General features: G+C 40.7%; 1 protein-coding gene across 5 annotated transcripts; it reads left to right on the forward strand.

Moving 5' to 3' along the window:
• Positions 1 to 344: 344 nt before the first annotated feature.
• Positions 345 to 20585, forward strand: kdm4ab (lysine (K)-specific demethylase 4A, genome duplicate b). 5 transcript variants are annotated; one of them, XM_051953441.1, is made up of 23 exons: positions 345 to 430; positions 2283 to 2444; positions 2760 to 2935; positions 3069 to 3183; positions 3363 to 3556; positions 3975 to 4024; positions 4140 to 4243; positions 4364 to 4501; positions 4663 to 4889; positions 6525 to 6691; positions 6822 to 7501; positions 8123 to 8230; positions 8429 to 8546; positions 8814 to 8989; positions 9475 to 9688; positions 10163 to 10242; positions 12723 to 12778; positions 15011 to 15119; positions 16083 to 16274; positions 17470 to 17640; positions 17785 to 17904; positions 18222 to 18314; positions 18983 to 20585. In XM_051953441.1, exons 2-23 carry the CDS (start codon positions 2304 to 2306, stop codon positions 19118 to 19120), a joined length of 3567 nt encoding a protein of 1188 aa, XP_051809401.1. In that variant the 5' UTR covers positions 345 to 430; positions 2283 to 2303; the 3' UTR covers positions 19121 to 20585. The 5 variants fall into 5 exon arrangements, with proteins under 5 accessions (XP_051809401.1, XP_022056380.1, XP_022056381.1 ...); XM_022200688.2 differs by having other exon boundaries at positions 365 to 539; XM_022200689.2 differs by having other exon boundaries at positions 365 to 539; positions 8432 to 8546.
• Positions 20586 to 21064: the final 479 nt, after the last annotated feature.

The following is a 21064-nucleotide window of genomic DNA, read 5'->3' on the forward strand; positions in this document are numbered from 1 at the left end:
TCATGTATTTTAGAGAATACTGAAATTATTTAACTATTTCGATTAAATCGAACAAAAGATTAATGGTGAATTCCCATATATTTAGTCTGTGAATTGTAAAGACACTAAAATTATATAGCAAATAGATGACTAGTGAGAAAAGATGATTAAACTACTAACATAATAACCTAGAAATGTATCCTCTAATTTTCTTTATATTAGAAAGTCACACTCTCTGTTTGAAAACTTTATCTAAAGTGCAACAATATAAGCAATATCGTGGCTAATAAAGGTGGTATTTACAAAAAAAGGTCTCTCCGTCATAAGACGAGTCTTCAGACTCGCCCTCTGATTGGCTGAGCGTCTCCCATGCGTGTTGTGGTAAACAAAATCCGAGCTGCGTGTGCATGCGTAGATCTGGTAATGGAGGACAGTGATCTACTCACAGGGGGTTAGTTAGCAAGCTATCTTTTCCCTGTTATGTTCCCAGCCGCCGTTTCTATTGATTACTTGGTATTTTCAACACAAGGGACAACCTCTGAATCAACCGAGAGCAGCTCGTAAGTGTTTGCATGTCGAGGTAGCTTCCCCACAGAATGTTAACTTCAGAACTCACGGTGCTAATCTGGCGGCTAAGCTAGCCGGAACTGCTATCCAGTTTATGTAGACGGTCGGGTATCGTCTAATTCCTGATGTAGGCATCATTGACTTGGTACTTTCACTGTTTGTAGTGTTTGCGCAACTCGACTCAAATAGGGGTTCAGACGACAAATTAGAGGTTAGCTAGCTGTATTTTTTATTTTCTAAACGTTAAATTCCTGCCATGATAATGGTAAAGCTAGCTCTCTCTAAGTTTGCTAACAGTACTCGGGATGTAGCTATGATGGAGTCTGCAATTCAGAGATTAGTCTCATCCCCACACGGTGTTAACGCGAATTAATGGCAGGTTACTTAACGCCGTGTTTTGATAATTGCTTTACACCAAGTTTGCATACAGTGGTGTTTGTTACTTTGCACTGTCACGAACGTACTGAAGCTAAATGGGACTTGAACACCAGTGCTATGCTATCAGACCAGCTCGTGCTAATTTTACATTATGTGCCGTTACGTGAATTAGCTCATGTTTCTTTAGCAAGTTAGCATTGCGCTAATGTTAGCTGGCCCGGCTTCAACAGTAGGGCCGTATTAAAGAGACTGTTAAAGAGACGCGGGTTTAGCCAATCGCGGTCGGTAATATCTTTGTCCCAGCACCGTCCAGGTTAGCCTATCCCACTCCATAGTGAGAAAACGTGTAATTCACCATTGCATAACACACAACAGATACATTTACCTAGACATGTTTCAATAAGGTTATGCTTTCTCTACTATTCAGTTCTTGCGATATTAAGAGTACAAATAGGAGTGATTTAATTTGCAGTGGGAAAAATGTGTAGCATCAAGGACACGGCTACTTTTAGAGACACACTGAACAAAACTGTAAATACAGTTTGCAAATGGTCTTCTCTAAAATCTATTTTAATGTGTTCTCAACCATGGAGTTAGTCAAACACTCTTCTTTCACTATGACCGCCTTAAAATGCAGCTTTATTCAGAAGACACGATGCCACAGATAACAAGAGAAAGATGAGAACGAGCTGTTGACACGATACCATGTCAGACAAGGCTTCAGCCAGCCACTTTAACGTCCACAACTCCACCATTTGTTGCCTAAGGTGTTGTACTATGCTGTAATTTCCCACAGATTGATGCAACAATCAGTCTACTTCATGATGGTCTGGATAGAAGTGTGTGAATTTGACATTTTGTGATTCTGTCTCCCATGTGGCAATCCTTATAGACTTATTTCTGGTCTATGACCCCACTCGAGCTGCCCGTTAATATTTCCAACATTGTACAGATTTCGTTGTCTCATTCTTTTGTAGCGATGCCATTTGTTTGAACACAAATGCTTATTCCCTATGTTACAAAATATAGATGGATTTAATAAAATACTGCATTCTATGTTTTTGTCCAGTATATTCAGTAGTCACAAACCAGTTGGACAATATTTCTACTGTCAGCAACCACTTTGTGTGCCAAAGTTATGTTAGCACGGCTACTTGCAACAAATATTGTTTCGATTTTTACCCATATTGTCATTATTATTATTGCTGTTGTTCAATTTAGCTGTGCAGGTCAAAATGCTCAAGCCAGCTAAAGGCGCTTGTCTGTTTGTACAAAGGTGGTGTTGTGCTCCATTTAAAATGACACTGCATCAAAATATCGCATTATAATGTCACAATTTCCCCATTTGTGATCTGCAGGAGCAACCATTAAGTCTTGGGATGGCGTCAGACGTGGTTTCCCAAAACCATGGTACCAAAGGGATCATGACTTTTTACCCCACTGCTGCTGAATTCAAGGATTTCAGTCGCTACATTGCGTACATGGAGTCCCAGGGAGCACACAAAGCAGGCCTGGCCAAAGTAAGTATCAGTACAGTGTCTGATTTCACTTTCACTTTCTCGGTAATGTGTGTGGGATTGTATTTCTTAGCAGCAGAAATTGCTATGGTGTAAAATTAATAATCACCATCTTAGATCTGTTTTTATTCTCTAAAATTATTTAGACAAATATAAGGATATCTGTTCTTGAAATTCCATCACTCCATATGCAAACGTGTGTGCAACAGCTTGTCAGGGGAAAAAAAAGCTAATTTCCAAAGTTTTGCTCTCAGTAGGCTTAATTTCAAACACTGGTAAAATAACAGAATTACTCACTGTCTATTTTCTTCTTTCAAGATTGTCCCACCAAAGGAGTGGAAGCCCAGAAGTTCTTATGATGACATCGATAATTTGGTGATACCTGCACCCATTCAGCAGGTGGTGACAGGCCAGTCAGGTCTTTTCACGCAGTACAACATTCAGAAGAAGTCCATGGCTGTCAGAGAATTTCGCAAGATTGCCAACAGTGACAAGTGAGACCTGCTGAATGAAAAGAGATTTCAGCTTGATAATTTTTTTAAATACCATCTACATGTTTAACTTTTTCGTGCTGTAAAATCATTTATGGTGTCTATGCTAATTGAGTGTCTCTGACACCTTTTCTAGGTTCTGTAGTCCACATTATGATGACTTTGAGGAGCTGGAAAGGAAGTACTGGAAGAATGTGACATTTAACCCTCCCATATATGGGGCAGATGTCAATGGAACCTTGTATGACCCAGTGAGTTGACACTTGTTGGATGTTGTGACTGTAGTAAATGTTTATTAGTCTTGACAGGATTTGTGATGGTTCTCTTGACGGGGTTTATAGGGGAGAATAATCTCGTCACTCATCATGGTGGATTTTGTGACTGCTTCCAGTCTTACCTATTGATCTTACTGTTTTCTGTGCTCTGGCAGGATGTCAAAGAATGGAATATTTGCCACCTGGATACCATCTTGGATACTGTGGAACGGGACAGTGGCATCACTATTGAGGGTGTTAATACACCTTATCTGTATTTTGGCATGTGGAAGACCACCTTTGCATGGCATACGGAGGACATGGACCTCTACAGTATCAATTACTTACACTTTGGAGAACCGAAATCATGGTAAAGACACATGATGCTTAGTTTTCTTGATTAGATACATGCTACTTGAAACTCAGTTATCTCAGACATGTGTTGCTAAATGTGGATATTTATACAATGCTTTCTTTGCCACATAAAAAATAAGTGTAATTTACACAAGGAAGAGTCACCCAACAAAACTCTGATTTATAGAAAAATTGTATATTAAGACTAGAAAAGATGGCTCTTCCCATAGGCGAATATAGCATCACCTGGGAAACGTAGCATTAGCCTGTCAGATTGGAATACCAGATAGAGAAAGTGCAAGCATTTAAAGTGTCTTGCATGTATATTCCTGCACTTATTGTATCTATAATATCTGTAGTATCTACATATGCATTTTAAGTCAGACTGACAATCTCTTAAGCAGATGGATAAATACTCATTTGACTGTCTACAGGTACTGCGTTCCTCCAGAGCATGGGAAAAGACTGGAGCGTCTGGCTAAAGGTAGGAGACTAGTGGATTATTTTCTGTAGATGCATAATCTGTCAACTGTGACGGAAAGTATCACTTCTCAGTTTTATATTTTAAAGCTATTTCTATCTGTTCTCTCTTCTTTTAGGGTTCTTCCCTGGTAGTGCTCAAAATTGTGAAGCCTTTTTGAGGCACAAGATGACTCTCATCTCTCCTTCGATACTGAAGAAATATGGCATTCCATTTGAAAAGGTAACGGTCGACTGTGCTGAGTTTGTATTTCAAACAAAGGACCTCTTCTTTATCCTTGGAGCAAAGGTTAAATACATAAAGTGCTGTTGCTAAATATTTTTATTATTACCTCTTCCTAAGATTACTCAGGAGGCTGGTGAGTTCATGGTAACTTTCCCCTACGCCTACCATGCTGGGTTCAACCACGGCTTCAACTGTGCAGAATCCACCAACTTTGCCACAGAGAGATGGATCGAGTACGGCAAGCAGGCTGTTTTGGTGAGGACCACCAATGACCGTATAGGAAACTCTGCATAATAACCAAATCTGTTTTTGTGTTAGTGTGAAGAACAACAGAATGTCATAAATGAACATGGAATTCTATTCCAGTAATAACGATTATTGAAGCCACAGTCTGTGTCTGCCTTTCTCCCCTGTAGTGCTCATGCCGTAAAGACATGGTGAAGATTTCCATGGATGTATTTGTGAAGAAATTCCAGCCAGATCGCTATGAACATTGGCTGGCAGGGCGAGACGTGGTACCCATCGACCACTCAAGGCCCACTCCGGAAGCGAAGGAGTTCTTGGGCGAGTCCTTTAACGACATCACCAGCGGCAGCCACAGTAGCTCCATCGATGGCTGTGGGGAGGATGGAGAGCGGAAGAGGTGGGTCATTTGCTCTGAATGTCCCTTACCTTTGTCCCTTGTTTTCAATGAGTGTTGTTTGGTTTTGCTCAACCAGCTGAGATTCCCACTGACATGGTGTGATTGGATTATGATGAATGTATCAGTCACTAATAGGATGTTCTCTGTTATTTTCAATTACAATACCTTGCAGGTTTTCCTTCTCAGAACAACTGAGTATTTTTCAATATTCAGAACTATGTTTATTTTTAATGGGATTAAGTTAAGGGACATGTTTGCCACCACTTGCAAAGATGCTGTGAATAGCTGACCAGTAGTACTGCAAACATTTTCAGTTGTGATCCACTTCTTAATTCCACTTTCCAGCACAGATTTGGTTTGTATTTTGGACAAATTTGAGTCAAATGGTGATCTGTTACAGCTTTCTATGTAGAGTAATGTAAATCAGAGCTAGTTATTGTGCAAAGGGGAAGTTGCAAACTGTGGTAAATCCTTGTTAATTACTCTACAAGACATTTTTTAAAGTGACATAAATCATGGCAAAGCCATTTTTTTCTAATTAATCTTAAAAAACAAATTACTGCTCGTATTTGTTAAAAAATCATCCAAGGATAAAATAATGCATTTTTTCAGGAATGTCCCGCTCCACACACTACAACACATTTGCTTCTGAAAGCTGCTCAGTGCCACCAGTTGTCTCTGTTTTCAAATGAAAACTTCAATAGAGCAGTTTATGTGTCTTGCTGAACGCATTAACTATGATCATTTTTAAACTTGTGGTAAACAGAGGTATGCTGGTTCCTTTCTACCTTGATGCCAGTTACATCATCTCAACTCAGGTTCTCTGATACTTACTCTTGATTCAACACCAGAAGCATTTGAGAGTAGGCAGAAATAGCACAACCATCACCAACTTCTGGGTGCTTGTGATTGGATTTCCTTCAATTTTAGGTGTAGGATGCAAGCATTGCAGCTGATGTAGCACCTGCTCTGTCAGCAAGTTCAGATGGTAGAAAACATGCTGCAGTCACATGCAGCTGTTAGGACACATAGGTTAACAGGTGGGCTTGTGGTTGAATAACCAGAGAGGGGCTTTTTATTTAGTGTTATTGATATCAAGTGACTCACTGCGTTTGAATGAATTGCTATGAATTTAGAAAACACAGCCGAGAGACAAAGCTGTTTTGAGGATAGCTTTTTCTGTCAACATCACCATAGTTTCTTAATCTGTTTTTGTTATTTATTTTACTTAATGTTTTGAAAAGGTGCTAATTTCTTTGTTCTGTTGAACATTCTGTCTGTAATAAAGTTTGTTTATATATATATATATATATATATATATATATATATATATATATCTTTACATTGCTGTAGTTTATGATGTGTATGTTGTCCAAAACACCCAGAAATCAAGACAAAACTAAATTGCAGCTAACAAAAAGACAAATCTGTCAATTGGCAATTACAGTGTAGGAGTCTAGTCTCTCTGCTTCAGATACCTGATTTTTATGGTGTTCACATGTTTAACTTATATGTAACTTGTTGGTATACTTGTAAGTGCTGTACAGTTTCCTAATGCTAGATATTAGAAAAGAATGTGAAGGAGTTATTTTGATTTCAGCTCTTTATGATCTTCTGTCTCATATCTTTACTCAGCACTACACAAAGGATAGAGACCAAGAGACACCGTGTGTGTCTGGAGTTACCCAAAGAGGTTGTTCCCAAAGATGAAGATGAAGATGTTGTAGCGCAATATGGAAAGCGTCCTAGACTAAGTCTGATACCTCCACGAACTATTTTACAAGATGGCAAGAGAAATAAAGGTATTATCGTCATGACATCATTGCACTGGCTTCCTGTAGAGCAGCTAAGCCTATACCAACATTTGCTTTTGGTAAAAAGTAATTAAGTTAAAGTAAAGTGTGTATTTTCTCCCTCCAATTTATTTTACAGGTCCACCAAAGTTGGTCGTCACCCCAACCAAGCTCACACTAATGGATCCATTTCACAGGGGCCTGACCCAAGGCAACAGTGACGGAGGCCGTCCTCCTCATTATACCAAGACTCGCGCACCTGCAATCTCATCTCAGTCTCAGCACAGAAACGGACATCTATCGATTTCAGTGGCACCTATGTGGACAGAAGCCGCAGCTCAACCTGCCCGCAAAATGGGGGTGGCAAGCCTGCTCTTCCACAGGACTCTGAGTCCAAAGGACGCTCTACAAGTGCACAGCTACACTCTGGAAAAGCAGCGGCAGCCTCACACACAGCTCCAGGTGCACAGCTATGCCAGAGAGCACCAACCCCGTCATCTCCAGCACAAAGTCTGCACGCCATCGCACACACAGGTTCAGTCTTCATCTCAAGCCCCAAGCTGCGAGAGAACGGAGCCTCAGCTGGAATCTAAAGTTGTTGTTACCAAAGTAGCACAGAAGGAATCAGAAGCACAGAAGCCTGTGGTGCAGGAGCAAGAGGAGACCAAACCCAAAGTGCTGAGGCCCGTTGAAAGTCAAGCAGGAGTAGCGAAGACGGAAGTCAAACCAACTGTCACCTCTGCTCCCCCTCATACCCAAACACAGTCTCAAGACTTCAGCAATGAGAAGATGGAAGCTCCCAAGAACAGCAAGCGAAAGGTTTGTTTTTTATACTGAATTATCTAAATACTCACATATCGGATGTAACAAGTGAAAATGTCACTGTGAGTTTAAATTGTTAGGGTGCATGCTTTGACTTCTCTGTCAAGTTGTCCAACTCACTGGATGATCACAAAAGTAGTAATTAGTAAACTTAGACCTTGGGTAATGAACCAATGTCCAACAGGGGTATTTCTTTGCAAGTGTTTGCAAATAAATGCCCTCCAGCAGCCCTGTAAGGCTCAACAGGAGGAGAGAGACAGTCAGGGTTTCTTTAAAGACAGCTTGGCAGCAAATGGCCTAGGTTTGCTTCAGTAGGTTACCACTTTAATTGACCCCGAGTGAGTCTGATTTCTGTTTATAAACCTAAAGTTTCTCTCTATGCTCGGTTAACAAAGTGTTTACTGGTGTACACCTCTGTTATGCAAGTAGGGACCAAAAAAAGCCGACTTTTTGGTTGCTCTGTACTGGTTTTCTTGCACGATGTTTGCGTACTAACATCTCTGAGCTACTAACAAAACAATTCTGGACGCTCTCTCTGATGGCAGAATACACTTTACCAGACTTTGTTCCAAATTCTGCCATGAATTTTCAATGTTATTCATGCTGTTTAAACTACAGAGTAACCAATGCCCCCTTGCGGATAATGGCATTATCCTCCTGAAAGACACCATTCCTATCAGCAAACCAATCCAAGATGAGGTGAAGGTGATTCCTCAGAATCATCACGTAAGTAGTTACTTCCTGTGACCGAATTGTCAAAGGAATGGCTGGACCTGACGTTTATCTGCAAATGTATGCACACCAGTACAGAGCTCCCAACACAGTATGGGGGGAGTTTATCTCAGTCGATCTTCATTTGTTCATTGCAGCACATACAGCATAGTTCTTGTTTTGAAATGCTTTGTTATACACTTCTTACTCCAGCAGGTGTCAGAAGAGCAGTCATACTGCAAGTCACTGGTGTCAAAACAGCAGCAGCAGGAAGAGCTCTGTAAGCTGCCTCGCCATCACCCTCTAATCAGAGAGCTGCACAGTGATGATGGTAGGTAGTTATTTAGTAAATTCACGTAATGTGGTAGTGTGTAGTGGTACAGTTTACTAAGCACTGTATTTACTGTAATAATTATAGGCCCTGTTTTAAAAACCTTAGCTGTTTGTTTTATGCTTTTTCCAATATATACTTATTATCAGCATATGATTCAAATTCTCATGTCTTTCTCCCTGTTATTTTCTAAACTGTAATGAATTCACCATCGTCTTTCTCCTCCATTCATACCGCCCCTTTGTCTATCCCGTCATCTTTTCACAGATATGTATGTTGATGTGGAGGTGGAACAAGAGGAGAAAGAGGAGTGGGCAAAACCTCTATCCCAGCTGTGGCAGTGTCGACCATATAACCCCGAGGCAGAGAGGAAATACAACAAAAGCATGGGCCAACAGGCTCCTTACTGCTCCATCTGCCTGCTCTTCCACACTTACCATCAGGTAACAGCTAAAGGCATTTTCCACATTTCTAGTGTGTGTTGTGTTATCTATCTGTCTTGTTACCGTTCTTTTATATTAATGTCGTGTGGACAAAACGTGTCCACTGACATTTTTGACAATCAAACATTAAAACACGTTAAAGCATCAATTAAAAATAGTAGGGCTGAGATGTATCGGTGCTCAAGGCTATTAAAAGCAAAAATAAAAAGACAGTGTCTGTTAGTGTGGTATTTTTTTACTTGCTTTATTTTAGACATAGCTGAAGGCAAAACTAATATTTTTTTTAATGCAAGATTGGTATGTTTTTAAGCAAAACAAATGTGCTACATGTTATTTAATAAATTCTAACTTTAATTTACCACGGTATTATTGTAATTCTCTTAACATTAGCTTAGGTAACTTCTTTGATGGCATACCTGCACGTTCTGATTTTCATAGATTGTCTGAAGTAATATCTTAACAAATTTCTTTATTGTCCTCTGAAGTCTGAGTCCACTAGCGTCAGTTCCACTCTGACGTTGGTGAAGCGTCCAGGGGGGCAGCAGTGGTCCAAACCTCTCATCCCTGAAATGTGTTTCAACACCCAATCCAACAAGACGAGTGACAGCGGGGAAGGACAGCTATCTAACCCTCATGTAGCAGAAGACGGGACCAGCCGACTGGTCAGCTGTGCTCAGTGCTGTGTCCGTGTACATACAAGTAAGCCCCTTTTCTCTGAACAGATTTCTATTCAAGTTGGAACACTTGACAGATTGTTAAATGAAATATCTCTAACATGCTATACGAGCAGGTTCTTTGCTGTTCTTTGGGAAACCAAACGATTAACTGTTATTCTTAAATGTACTGTTACAAACTGTCATAACTCCAGGCATGTCTCTGCTGCTGACAGTGGGAAGCTTGGGGGGGATTTTTTTGTTGAAAGAGGAAACTAGCTTCTTTTTGATTTACCCAAAAAATGGATTGGTTCCTCTTCCAATCCATTTTTGCCCCCATGTTTGTAATGAAACTGTTTTCAGTAGGTGTAACGAGAAGTCTTGTTGCTTAACTAATCTACACAATTACACAAGCTAAAAGGTAAATCCCAAAACACTTCTGGCAGCAGTGGGCCAGACGATGCAAATATCCAAGCTTGAGAACTGAATATGTGCCACGTTCTTTTCTGTTCCTGTTTAGGCTGTTATGGTGTGTCTGGGGATGAAGAAGACCTGGATGACTGGCTGTGTGCCCGCTGTGAGGCTGATGCTGTCACTGAGGTTAGTTAATTGGGCTAGGACACGTTTTAACAGTGCATTCGAGGTAAATTATTTCAATTGGACTTCATGAAAATGACCATAGTGCATAATACAGGGTGTCCCTAAAGTCTGGACACACAGGAAATCTCATTAATTATAATTTTTTGGCACTACAGATGAAATATGGCCATTAGATCAAATATATATTTGATTCGTTATGAACTATATATTAAATTTAATCTAATAAAATATGTATGTTGAATAAAATTTTGCAAAATATTTCCTTTATTGAAAATATGTATTTTTGCCTGTGTGTCCAGACTGATTCTGGTAAGTGATGAGGCTTCTGGAGTCAGATTATGATCAACAGTTAAGCACAGTGGAAAAAAATAGGTTTGAAAAGCCTAGAAAAACATTTTCAATGGACATGTGATCTTGTATGTGTAAAAAGAATAATTTTCCTGACATTGGAACTGAATGCACTAACGTTACATCTGTAATATCTGCAGATTTTTTCAAAACAAACATGAAGTAAATCACAACAAGCAATGGTCCAGAAAAAGGCTAGAACAAAAACCATGTGACATTAAGGATTCGATAATGAAAACATACAGCTCACTTTCTCAGGTGACAGACTAGTGGTACCAATTTGCAGCATGGCTACCCTCATGGTTCTCTCATGTAGCCTTTCTGTACTGCATCTCATTGTTGTTTTTCTAGAGGAGAAAATAGTGTTGTTTGTTTAATACAATTACAGTCCCATTTTATAGAATAGAACTGTGCTTGTTGCAATCTGTTACAGTAGCTCCAGTCAATGTCTGGACTTTGTTGTTAGTTCCAGTGTTGTGGTCATGTGTTTTTTCCATTTGTTTAGATGTTTGATCATACAGTTCCATCTTAAACCAATCACTACAGTAATGGAGAAGTTAAGCAGCAGCGATGTAGGGAGGCGAGCACTGTCTTTAAAATAGTAATTATCATCGACCGCAGAAAAAGTAGCAGGACATCCTTTTTCCACGATCTAAATCTTTGGTAAAACTTGAAATGTTCAGTGCTGTAGGTTGGTGAAAGTGGGAGCATGTAGGCAGCGGAAGGAGGGGAGGAAACTGCATGAAATGTGCAGCCAGTAGCAGGCCTATAACTGCAGCCTGCAACCGTTGAGTCATACTCATGTGGAAGATCATGAGATAAACTTTTACTGTCTGCTGGGGGCGCATTGTGAAGTTATTTTTTTAATTGAAGTTAGCTGCAGCTGCTGACACTACAGCCACCGCAGCCCTGTTGTATCATGATGATGAATTAGTCCTACTGCGGCTTCATATTCCCTGTTTTGAAGACATTCGACAAAAATGAATGTGCATGTGATGATGGTGATGAATCAGTGTCTTAACAGCAGTATTCATTTTCCCTAAAAGCACAACATAAACTATAGTGTTCCACATCAATGACACAAAGATAGATGTTGTAGTTCACTGCGTCTGACAAGCCCAGTTTGTGTCGCACTAAAATAAACTCTCTGTTCCTCCACTTCCTTTGTACAGAGACAGTGAGAGTGTTCCCTTCCTTTGTGGGTTTTGGTTGGGGGAATTAGTTTTTCCCATCTTTGTTTGTCAAATTTATCCTCAAATTTCCTTTGCTGTTAGCATTCCTGTATGCTCAGAACAATAGATGTTTGTGAGGCATTCTGGGAATGTTGCTCAGATTTAGCTCTAACATCTTTGACCACCAGTGGGCAGTGCTTCACTTTCTGGTTCATTGAGACACCTGAAAGGACATTGATTTTGTGCTCTTTCACTAACCTCGTTTGTTGTCGGTTTAGATTTTGTGAAATCCAACTTATTTTTCTCATTCAAGTATTTTAATAAGTTTGATAACTAGTTTTGCATATCTTTTAGATGTTTTTCCCGAGGGGTTCTGGCTGTTCATCATGTTATCAGTGTAACCAGTTACTTCAGCAGTGGTCAGGATGTCCATGTCAGGCTGTTATTTCCCCTTTAATTTGATCAGTAGTTTTGTATTTGATGAGTCCAGGCATCGTCTCTGGAGGGCTTCCTTGCCTCCAAACAACATACAGATGTTTAAATGCTGTTACATGTCAACACTTCAGAGGAGAGGTGAACTTGAAAAAGAAGCAGCAGCAAAGCTAGCCAGTGACGGTTTGACTGAACCTGCCTGCTGTTGTCTATTTGTTTGTGCCACTCTGCGCTTCACTGATTCGGTATGTTGCCCGTTAGCGTGCGTGTAGACAGTGCAGTGAGGCGTTGCTGACAGTTGTGCTGGCAGGTGTACAGCGGGTTTATGAGAAGCAAAGAATCAGCAATAGATTAAGCTTCATATGTGATTTATCCAGTAGAGGAGACACATTTATCCCAAATTTGAGCAAAAAATTATATGCAGTAGACTGTTTGTAAAGCCAAACACCCATATTTAAATGTGATAAGATGATTTAGTGCTATACCAGAGTCAATATTTAAGACATTGTTGTGTTTTTTTCTCCTCAGGACTGCTGTCTGTGTTCCCTGAGAGGTGGAGCTCTGCAGAGAGCCAACAATGATAGGTAAGTAGCACCAGCAGACAATAGTACTGTCACTGTAGTGTGGAAAATAAGACTGAACTTCTTAATGTCATCCAGCATCAGGGTGACATGAAGATCAACTGTTTTCGTTGACGTTGATTGTGGGATTTTTGAGAAGTAAAATGTAGAAAACGTTTTCTAAGAAAATGTGATCCCATGCCTCAAAATCAAATTCTCCTTGGTCACAGTTCTAAAATAGTGAAAGGAAAGAAAATTCAATTCAATCTTATTTATATAGCGTCAGTTACAGTCAAATTGTCTCAAGACGCTTTACAGAACCCATATGCCTGACCCCCAGAGCAAGCCCAAAGGCGACAGTGGCAAGGAAAACACCCTTTTAACAGGGAAAAACCTTTGAGCAGAACAGACAGAAAAGACACGTAGTCGAATGGATTCATATTTACAGAACAACTGTGTCGTCGTGAATCTGACCGGCTGAAACACAGCACACTGCTGCTCGTATCCAACACTGACTCTCCTTGACCGCATTATTACTGCCTGTTTCTTCAGTCTGTCACTGCTCAAATCCATCTGGTGGAGTTAAAACTTCCAGCGAAACTCATTTTTCAAATGCGAACATACACACACAGTGTACATGTGTGTGGGTGGCTTTCACACACACTCACTTTGTGGTTAGTTTGTCACGATGTGCAGGGCATGATAACTGCATGTCAGTTTCAATGACAGGAAATCCTCAACAGAAGCAGCATTTCCCTATCAACCAGCCATCTTAACTTGCTTATGGCAGCAGGGGATCTGCTTGGTTGTTTCTTCTTTTTATTGTTCAGAATTTAGCAGTATTTCATATTTTTGCACTTTAGCAAACTACAGTATAGTATTTTCCATTTCTTAATGTGGAATACTTGTAGAAATGTAATGAAAATGTACAGGGATGTGGTTTAAACTCACTGGTGCGTTAAAACCACACTAAAACATAGAGAAGAGTCAAGATGAAGTTGTAACCTTTATTTAAAAAAAACTTATATGGAAATTACTATCTAGGCCATATTCTTTTATACAAACCACTAAATGTATATCTTCAAGACTACTGTGGAAAACTGAGCAGCTGTTAGAAAAGTAGACGATACAGGGTGGGGAAGCAAAAATGTCCTATTGACAAATTTGAATGTCCTGCCTAAACGGTGAGGGCAATCAAAACAATACTTAAAATCAAAGTTCCTTACCTTTAACCAATCTTTTTAGTATTTGTCAGACCTTGGTGCATTGTGAAGTGAGCAAGCAACAAGCAAAACGCAGTAGGGTTTGTGATCTCCTGGATGCCCAAATCCTTCAAAAGGACATTTCCAAGATTGCTGGCATCAGTGAGAGGACCACTGGCCGCATCCAGCATGCCAGACAATCCTGTTTGGGCACCAAGAGATCTCCAGATGGTCCTGGGAGTCTTGGGCTCAGATGGCAATAAGATGCCCCCCTACTTCTTCAAGCCAGATCAGAAAATCGGGGCTGATGTGTATTACAAAGTTCTGAGGTACACCGTTTTGCCCTGGCTGAAGGCCACCTACCCTGACAACAACTATGTGTGGCAGCAAGATGGAGCTCCTGCTCACACATCAATCAAGGTTCAAAAGTTCTGAGTAGAATATGGCAAACTTTTGGCCCAAAGGCATTTGGCCCCCGAGCTCACCTGATCTAAACCCCCTGGATTTTTTCTGATGGGGCGCCATTGAGTTGAGGATTAATGCCACCCCTCATGCCAATATGGATTTACTTAAGGCTGTATTCTCCAGGGAATGGGAGGCCTACCCCAAGGAGGATATCAGGAGGGGCTGTGCCTCTTTCAGAGGCTGCATCGAGGCCTTCATCATGGCTGATGGAGGACATGTTCAATAAACATGTTCTGAAAGCTTTAAATTTGTGTTCTTCAAGAAATCAGTTTAAAATTCCAAAGAATAAAAAAGTTATACCCATTTATAGTTGTTTTTACCTGACAGGACATTTTTGCTTCCCCACCCTGTACATCTAAGTGAACCTTGAGTTTACATAATTGATTCTCAGACAATTGTTTTGTAACGTGTAGAGAATTCCTGATATTAGACGGGACTACACACACAATGTTTAGTTGTTTTATTTGTTGCAATGTTCAGTTGTTTAAACCACATTGCTGAATATGTGCACTGACATTTCTAGAAACATTGGCTCCTGGTACAATGTCCTGTTTGTCAAGTATCCACTTCATGTTTGCCTTTGACACAGGTGGGTTCATGTGCTGTGTGCCATCACTGTGCTGGAAGCTCGCTTTGTCAACATCACCGAGCGGAGCCCCATTGACCTCTCTGCCATCCCACTGCCACGCTTCAGACTGGTAAGACACTGCAGCTACAGCCTTGTGGTGTTATGGATATGGTTGCATTGTTTTGGATGAGAGGAACTGTTTTTGTAGCCTTAGGCATGAAGGTAATTCCTGTCGGTGTGATGTGTCCCAGCCCTGAAAACAAACTGGAGTTTCCCTACCTCTTTGCAGTTTTCTCTTAGATTGAATTAGTGTGGTTGCAAGCAATCATTTTAACTGGTGTTTGTTTGAATATCTCACTGTAACCACGGTACCTTTCTGCTTATTTGTGACATTGAGTCAGTTTTGTTTTTTTGACCTCCATGCACCTTTGACCCACATCAGATTCTTCCTGCACAGAGCTGTACTCTGACGACCTCCTTGTGGTTCTCACTGAGGACGCACGTTTGTCAGTGAAGCTGGTGTGGTGCCTGTTGTGTGTCCTCATGGTTTCACTTCTCATTCTGGTTCCTGGATGTTTTTGAAAAACACATACTGCTTAATTGCATAACGGACATGGCTCTCGCATAAAACAAACGGTGATTTTTAAACTGTGAGTCAGCTCCCTGAAGTTTTTACTTCAAAATAGTGTTTAAGTCTAACATTACGTTGACCTTCTGTGGTTAGTTTGAGTCACAGGCAGTGTACTGGAAATAATCCAGGGCGTTGGTCACAATAGGTGGCCTTGTTTCCATTGTTGGTGTTAATCTCAAAGGAACTTTTCTCAAAAGATTCACTTAAAAAAGGATATATGATGTCAGTATGCCATTAAACTATCAAAGGGAAGTTGTGTAATTTCCCTCTACATAGCTGTGTTCCAGTTCATGTCTGGGTCTGCCTACCTTTGACTTTGATAACTTTTATCTTCCTCCTTCTCTTCCCCCTCATTTGGCTTGTTTCCCTACTCCTCCTTTCCTTCCTCTGGATTTCCTTTGCTTTAACCTGCAACTCGTGTCCCTTGTTCCCCCTCCACACTTGTGCCTTTGTCTCTTGCAGAAGTGTGCATACTGCAGGAAACGGATGAAGAGGGAGGTGAAGGGCTGCTGTGTCCAGTGCTCCCATGGCCGTTGCTCCACAGCGTTTCATCCAACCTGCGCTCAGGCAGCTGGTGTCCTCATGCACCCAGATGACTGGCCGTTCATAGTCTTCATCACCTGCCACAGACACAGAACGCCAGTCATACCTGAGGTAAACTAGCAGAGCTAGGGTGAGACTGACAGTAATGAATTGGATGCAGTGGTCACTTAATTCCTGCAGACATTAGCTTGTGAAGCCTTATTTACATTTGAGGGGGTTAACTGGACCATTTCTTTAGAAAAGAAACAAAACCAAGACACAGCACGCAAACTCAAATGCTGATCTCACTGCGTAGCTTGGTTGTTTAGCTGAAAAGTCAGTAGTGAATAATTTCTGCACAAACACTTTCTCTTTTTTGAGAACTGATATGCATGTTGTGGAGAAGTGCCAGGTTTATCCTAACTTGATTTATGAGAGCGACTTTGTCTGCCAGAAACACTCTTTTGAGAGCACCTCCCTTTTGATTTGCTTTTGGATGCTCATGAGATTATTTATTGTAGGATAAATAAACTATTTCAGTTCTTCATTGGAAAGAAATGTTCCTTCTGTTATCAGAATAAATGAACTCAGTCTAACACCATGTCCACAATCAATCAATCAATCTTTGGTTGATTAATCTCCTCTTCTAGCTGTTTCTGTTAACTAGCAGTCATTTTACTGTCATAACTGGAACTTGTTCACACTTCTGTTTCGATCTGTGTTGCCATTTGTTGTTGTGCTGAATGTAACCTGTTGGTTTCAGTTCTTGTCACACTTGAAATTAAATATGGATTCATTTTATTCTATTTCAGAAGAGGATAAATGCATCTGTCATAGTGCTGTCTCTGTGACATTTTTACTTGTTGAATCTTAATGTGTGGGTTCTTGTAGAAAGTGAAGCCTGCCTGATCAGCCTTGCGTCTCGCCTCCGGCACTCATTTAATCAGCTGCAGCATAGGTTGAGCTGGGAAACTGCCGCAGGGATTCTTACTATTGTACGTGTTCACGCTGCTTTAATTCACCAGGTGGGGAAGACAAATATTTGCCTGGTGCTGTCAGAGATGTGCAACCATCAAAATCTTGTCCTCCAAAGTTTTTATTTTGTACCAGAGAGCTGAGAGAGCAGCACCTTTTTTTTTTTTTTTTTTTTTTTGATGCACATTATTAACAAACAGTGTTTTGTCAGCACTAAAGACTTGTTGTTGCAGAGTTTTCCTCATAGGCTTTAGTTGTTTACTGCACTGGAACCAGTCTTATCTTGAATGTAGCAGTCAGTTCTGTGGAATGAAGGGTTATAGAGAGTAACGCTCAGTTTTTCCTCCTTTAGCGCAACAAGGCTTCCATGCGCGAGTTGGCGGTGGGCCAGAAGGTGATCTGTAAATACAGAAACGGCCGTTATTACCACAGCGACGTGGTGGAGCTGACCACCGCTACGTTCTACGAGGTGGTGTTCGACGACGGATCGTACAGCGACAACCTCTTCCCCGAGGACATCGAGGTTAATAAATTGCTTCAGGCATTAGCAAAATGTGCATTGGGCTGATAAACTTAATGACCGATATAAAACAAGATAGCCAGGGTTTAGATGGGTTTCTTTATCTACTACATGACCTGAGTTGACCGTGCTTTGATGTGTTTGCAGAACCGTGACTGTGTCCGCCTCGGTCCGCCCTCCGAAGGTGACGCCGTTCAAGTGCGATGGACGGACGGTCTGATTTATGGAGCCAAATTCATAGCATCGCACTCCATCCCCATGTACCTGGTAAACCTCCTTTCTCTCTTTATGTCTGGGCATGAACCACATACGCTGTCTAAATTGTGTGTTCAAACCACAATAATAAAAAAAAAAACCCAAAGTGTGTGGTTAAACACATGGCACATTCATCGTGGAAGTGCACTCATCAGCTTGTGATATCTGAAACTAAAGTGCTTTCATCTGGTTGGCGTAAAAAATTTTCCTCCAGTTATTTTGTGGTCTATTAACCAACCGCTAACAACCTTAATTTTACAATGTGCAATTTCCTGTAGCAGATTTAAATCAACATGAAGCTCTTTTCATGCTTGTGTGTGAATATTCAGGTGGAGTTTGAGGATGGGTCCCAAATCACAGTGAAACGAGAAGACATCTACAGTCTAGATGAGGATCTGCCCAAACGAGTCAAGTCACGAATGGTAAACTAAAAACATCAAACAGGGTTTCTGCAGGGCATCAGAAAGCATTAATAGTCATTAAATAGATTTTGTGAAAATGAAGGTCTTAAATAGCATTACATTTGATTCTTGGTGGCATTAAAAATTCTTTCTGCAGGTTTCAAGAAATATATTTGATAATAATGATATAATAATACGTAATTATAGACTGCGATTCATCAGATATGTGAATCTGCATAAACATGCCGAAGCATTGCGATAACTGTTCCAGCCGGTTGGGTACAATTGCCAAAAACTGAATGTTTTTAAAGTGGCCAGCAGGTTGGACCAGGTGGAGGAGAGCTGGGAAATGCAAATTCCAGCAAAAATAGCCAGAAAACGTGGATTTCAGAGAATGACTGTGGGGGATCAGGGGTGGCTTCTGGATTCAGAAATGGTAAAATGTAGGGACAGATTTCATATAAAAGTCATCTACAAACAAGCAAACCTGAGTTATCTGTTGAGTTCACGGTCGTGGCATTAAAATTTTTACAGTATAGCATTAAAATGGCATTAAAAGTGTTAAATTTGACTGACTGATTTCTGCAGAAACCCTGTTACATTCCTTTTATGCTCAGAACATTTGGAGTAGCAAGTGTGACTGTTAGCAAGCAGTTCTTTCTACATCTAATGCTGTGTTTCGTCCTCAGTCGGTGGCATCAGACATGCGCTTCGAGCTCTTCGCACAGAGCGACGTCAAACAGAACTCCAAAAGGCAGCGGGTCATCAACTCTCGATACAGGGAGGACTACATCGAGCCCGTCATCTACCGAGCCATCATGGAGTGATTGCTTTTTCCTGCTTTCCACCCCATCAACCCACCACAGAGAGCCAAAGGTTTTCATTTCTTGGTCTGGCTTCTGTGTTTCTGGCTACTGCTGATAGAAATGACCACCCCTGCTCCTGTTCTTCCACGGCCCGTCGGGCTCCATATTTATAAACTACGGCTGGGACTTTAAATGACTTTTGTGTGCATTGAATAAGATTCTTCGACCTCCATTTCCCACTACACTCTGTAGATTGTTTTTTTTTTTTTCCTCCATTTCATCATTTCTTCTTTTTCTCAGGAAGAAGCCATCAATGAATTATTAAATATTGGAAAAGGTTGGACTGTCTTACTGGGGCAAGACGTTTTCTTTTTCTCTTCCACCACATTTAGCAGCCGCAGAGTAACTAACTACACCATGTGCGATAGACCGTTTTTCTAGTGATCTTTCTTACAGACTCATGTTATTTTCATAACAGTTGATTACAGTAACGTTTTGCTGTGAGGAAAATGGGGAAGGAGGTTTTAAAGGAAGCATTACTGAGTCGTGCAGTTTAACTCCACTCAGAGTCCGCTAGCTGTTGATTTCATGAATTATTCAATTAAACGAGAGTTGTGTTCAGTTGCAACCCCAAAGAATTAAATGTCTCGAGGTCACTTTTTTAACAAATCTTTTTAGATTGTACTTTTCACCTCATGTTTGGATTGAGGAGTGTGTTTCTAGTTCATCTGCACTGAGGTGTGTCATCATGCATCTACTGTGAGGACACAGGAAGTCTGGACGTGTTTTATAGGCCCAAGCCTTACATTTCAAAGGGCCGAGCGTAGTTTGGTTTTTCTCAGTTTATTAAACTATTGTAATTAATATTATTACGCTTTATTTATGCAAGTTCGTGAAGTTTGAGAACAAAGCTATTTTTGTCATGCCCTTTTCCCAATCCGTAGGAAACCTCAGATGTATTTATATTTATTATATGGGTAGGTTTTCAGACATGCCGTCTACATGTTGAGGCTCGCTTTTTCCTTTGCAGGGATTGGAAGTTGAGGATGATTCTGGCTCAAGTTCCTCATCAAACAAAAGCACTTACTGTTCTGTCCTTTCACAGGATAATAGGCATTTTCTAGAGTCATTGCCTCCTCTGCGTTGAGAGTTTCTTTGTGTTTCTACTAAAAGCTAGCTTTAGAGATCGTAGTGTCAGGTCATAGTTTGATTCAGAACTGCAGTTTAAGAGTTTAATTTTCAGATTTGAGGAGATTTTCTTTCGTGTTCGGTCCGTTGTACCTGCTTTGAAGTAGTCTTGTGTAGAGAATTACGAGAAGTCTCTGGGCTCTCAGTAGGACGAGGTGCACAGACCCTTTACCATTGCCCTTTTCATGGCTTCTGTTGTCTGTCTGGTTTCTTTGGGTCTGTCTCCAAGGCAGCATTAAATGTGTACACTCTTTGTAAACATCAACTGTTTGAGTAAAGTTTGAGCTAAGAAAAAGAACCTTGTATAATTTACTTTTTCTACAACTACCTCACAGAATAGCAGATCAAAGCCCTGAGATTGAGGCAACATTGCTACACTTTTGTACCATGTTTTCATCTGCATTTTTTCCCCCTCCTTTATCCTGCTGTTGAGCTACTGGTTTTGGATGTCTCAGCCGGGGGGCCTGCAGCTGTGCCAGAGTGGGATGAGCCCTGTGAGGTGGAAAACCGCTGCTCTGTGAAGCACTAAACACAACAACCTCTGTGAACGTCAGGTTTTTACACGTCAGATTTATCACTCAATAGTTCGTCATTGCTGTAATGGGGTCTTGACAAAAGGAACTGTTGGGAGACAGTAATTTGGTATGAACTAGCACATAGCCTCCATCTGAGCTTTTCATTTGATTACAAATAAAGCGCCGTAGGACAGCTGTAAAGAAAATTGAGTGAAAATCTTTAGTCTATGAAAGCAGTAAAAATCTGAGGTGGAATAATACA

This window comes from Acanthochromis polyacanthus, chromosome 9 (assembly GCF_021347895.1).
Source record: "Acanthochromis polyacanthus isolate Apoly-LR-REF ecotype Palm Island chromosome 9, KAUST_Apoly_ChrSc, whole genome shotgun sequence".
NCBI classification, from domain to species: domain Eukaryota; kingdom Metazoa; phylum Chordata; class Actinopteri; family Pomacentridae; genus Acanthochromis; species Acanthochromis polyacanthus.

Coding starts and splice junctions, on each gene's coding strand:
- kdm4ab (XM_051953441.1), top strand. CDS start 2,304: ATGGCGTCAGACGTGGTTTCCCAAAACCATGGTACCAAAGGGATCATG. Junction 3,557..3,974: donor TTTGGAGAACCGAAATCATG/GTAAAGACACAT, acceptor GACTGTCTACAG/GTACTGCGTTCCTCCAGAGC. Junction 7,502..8,122: donor CCAAGAACAGCAAGCGAAAG/GTTTGTTTTTTA, acceptor TTTAAACTACAG/AGTAACCAATGCCCCCTTGC.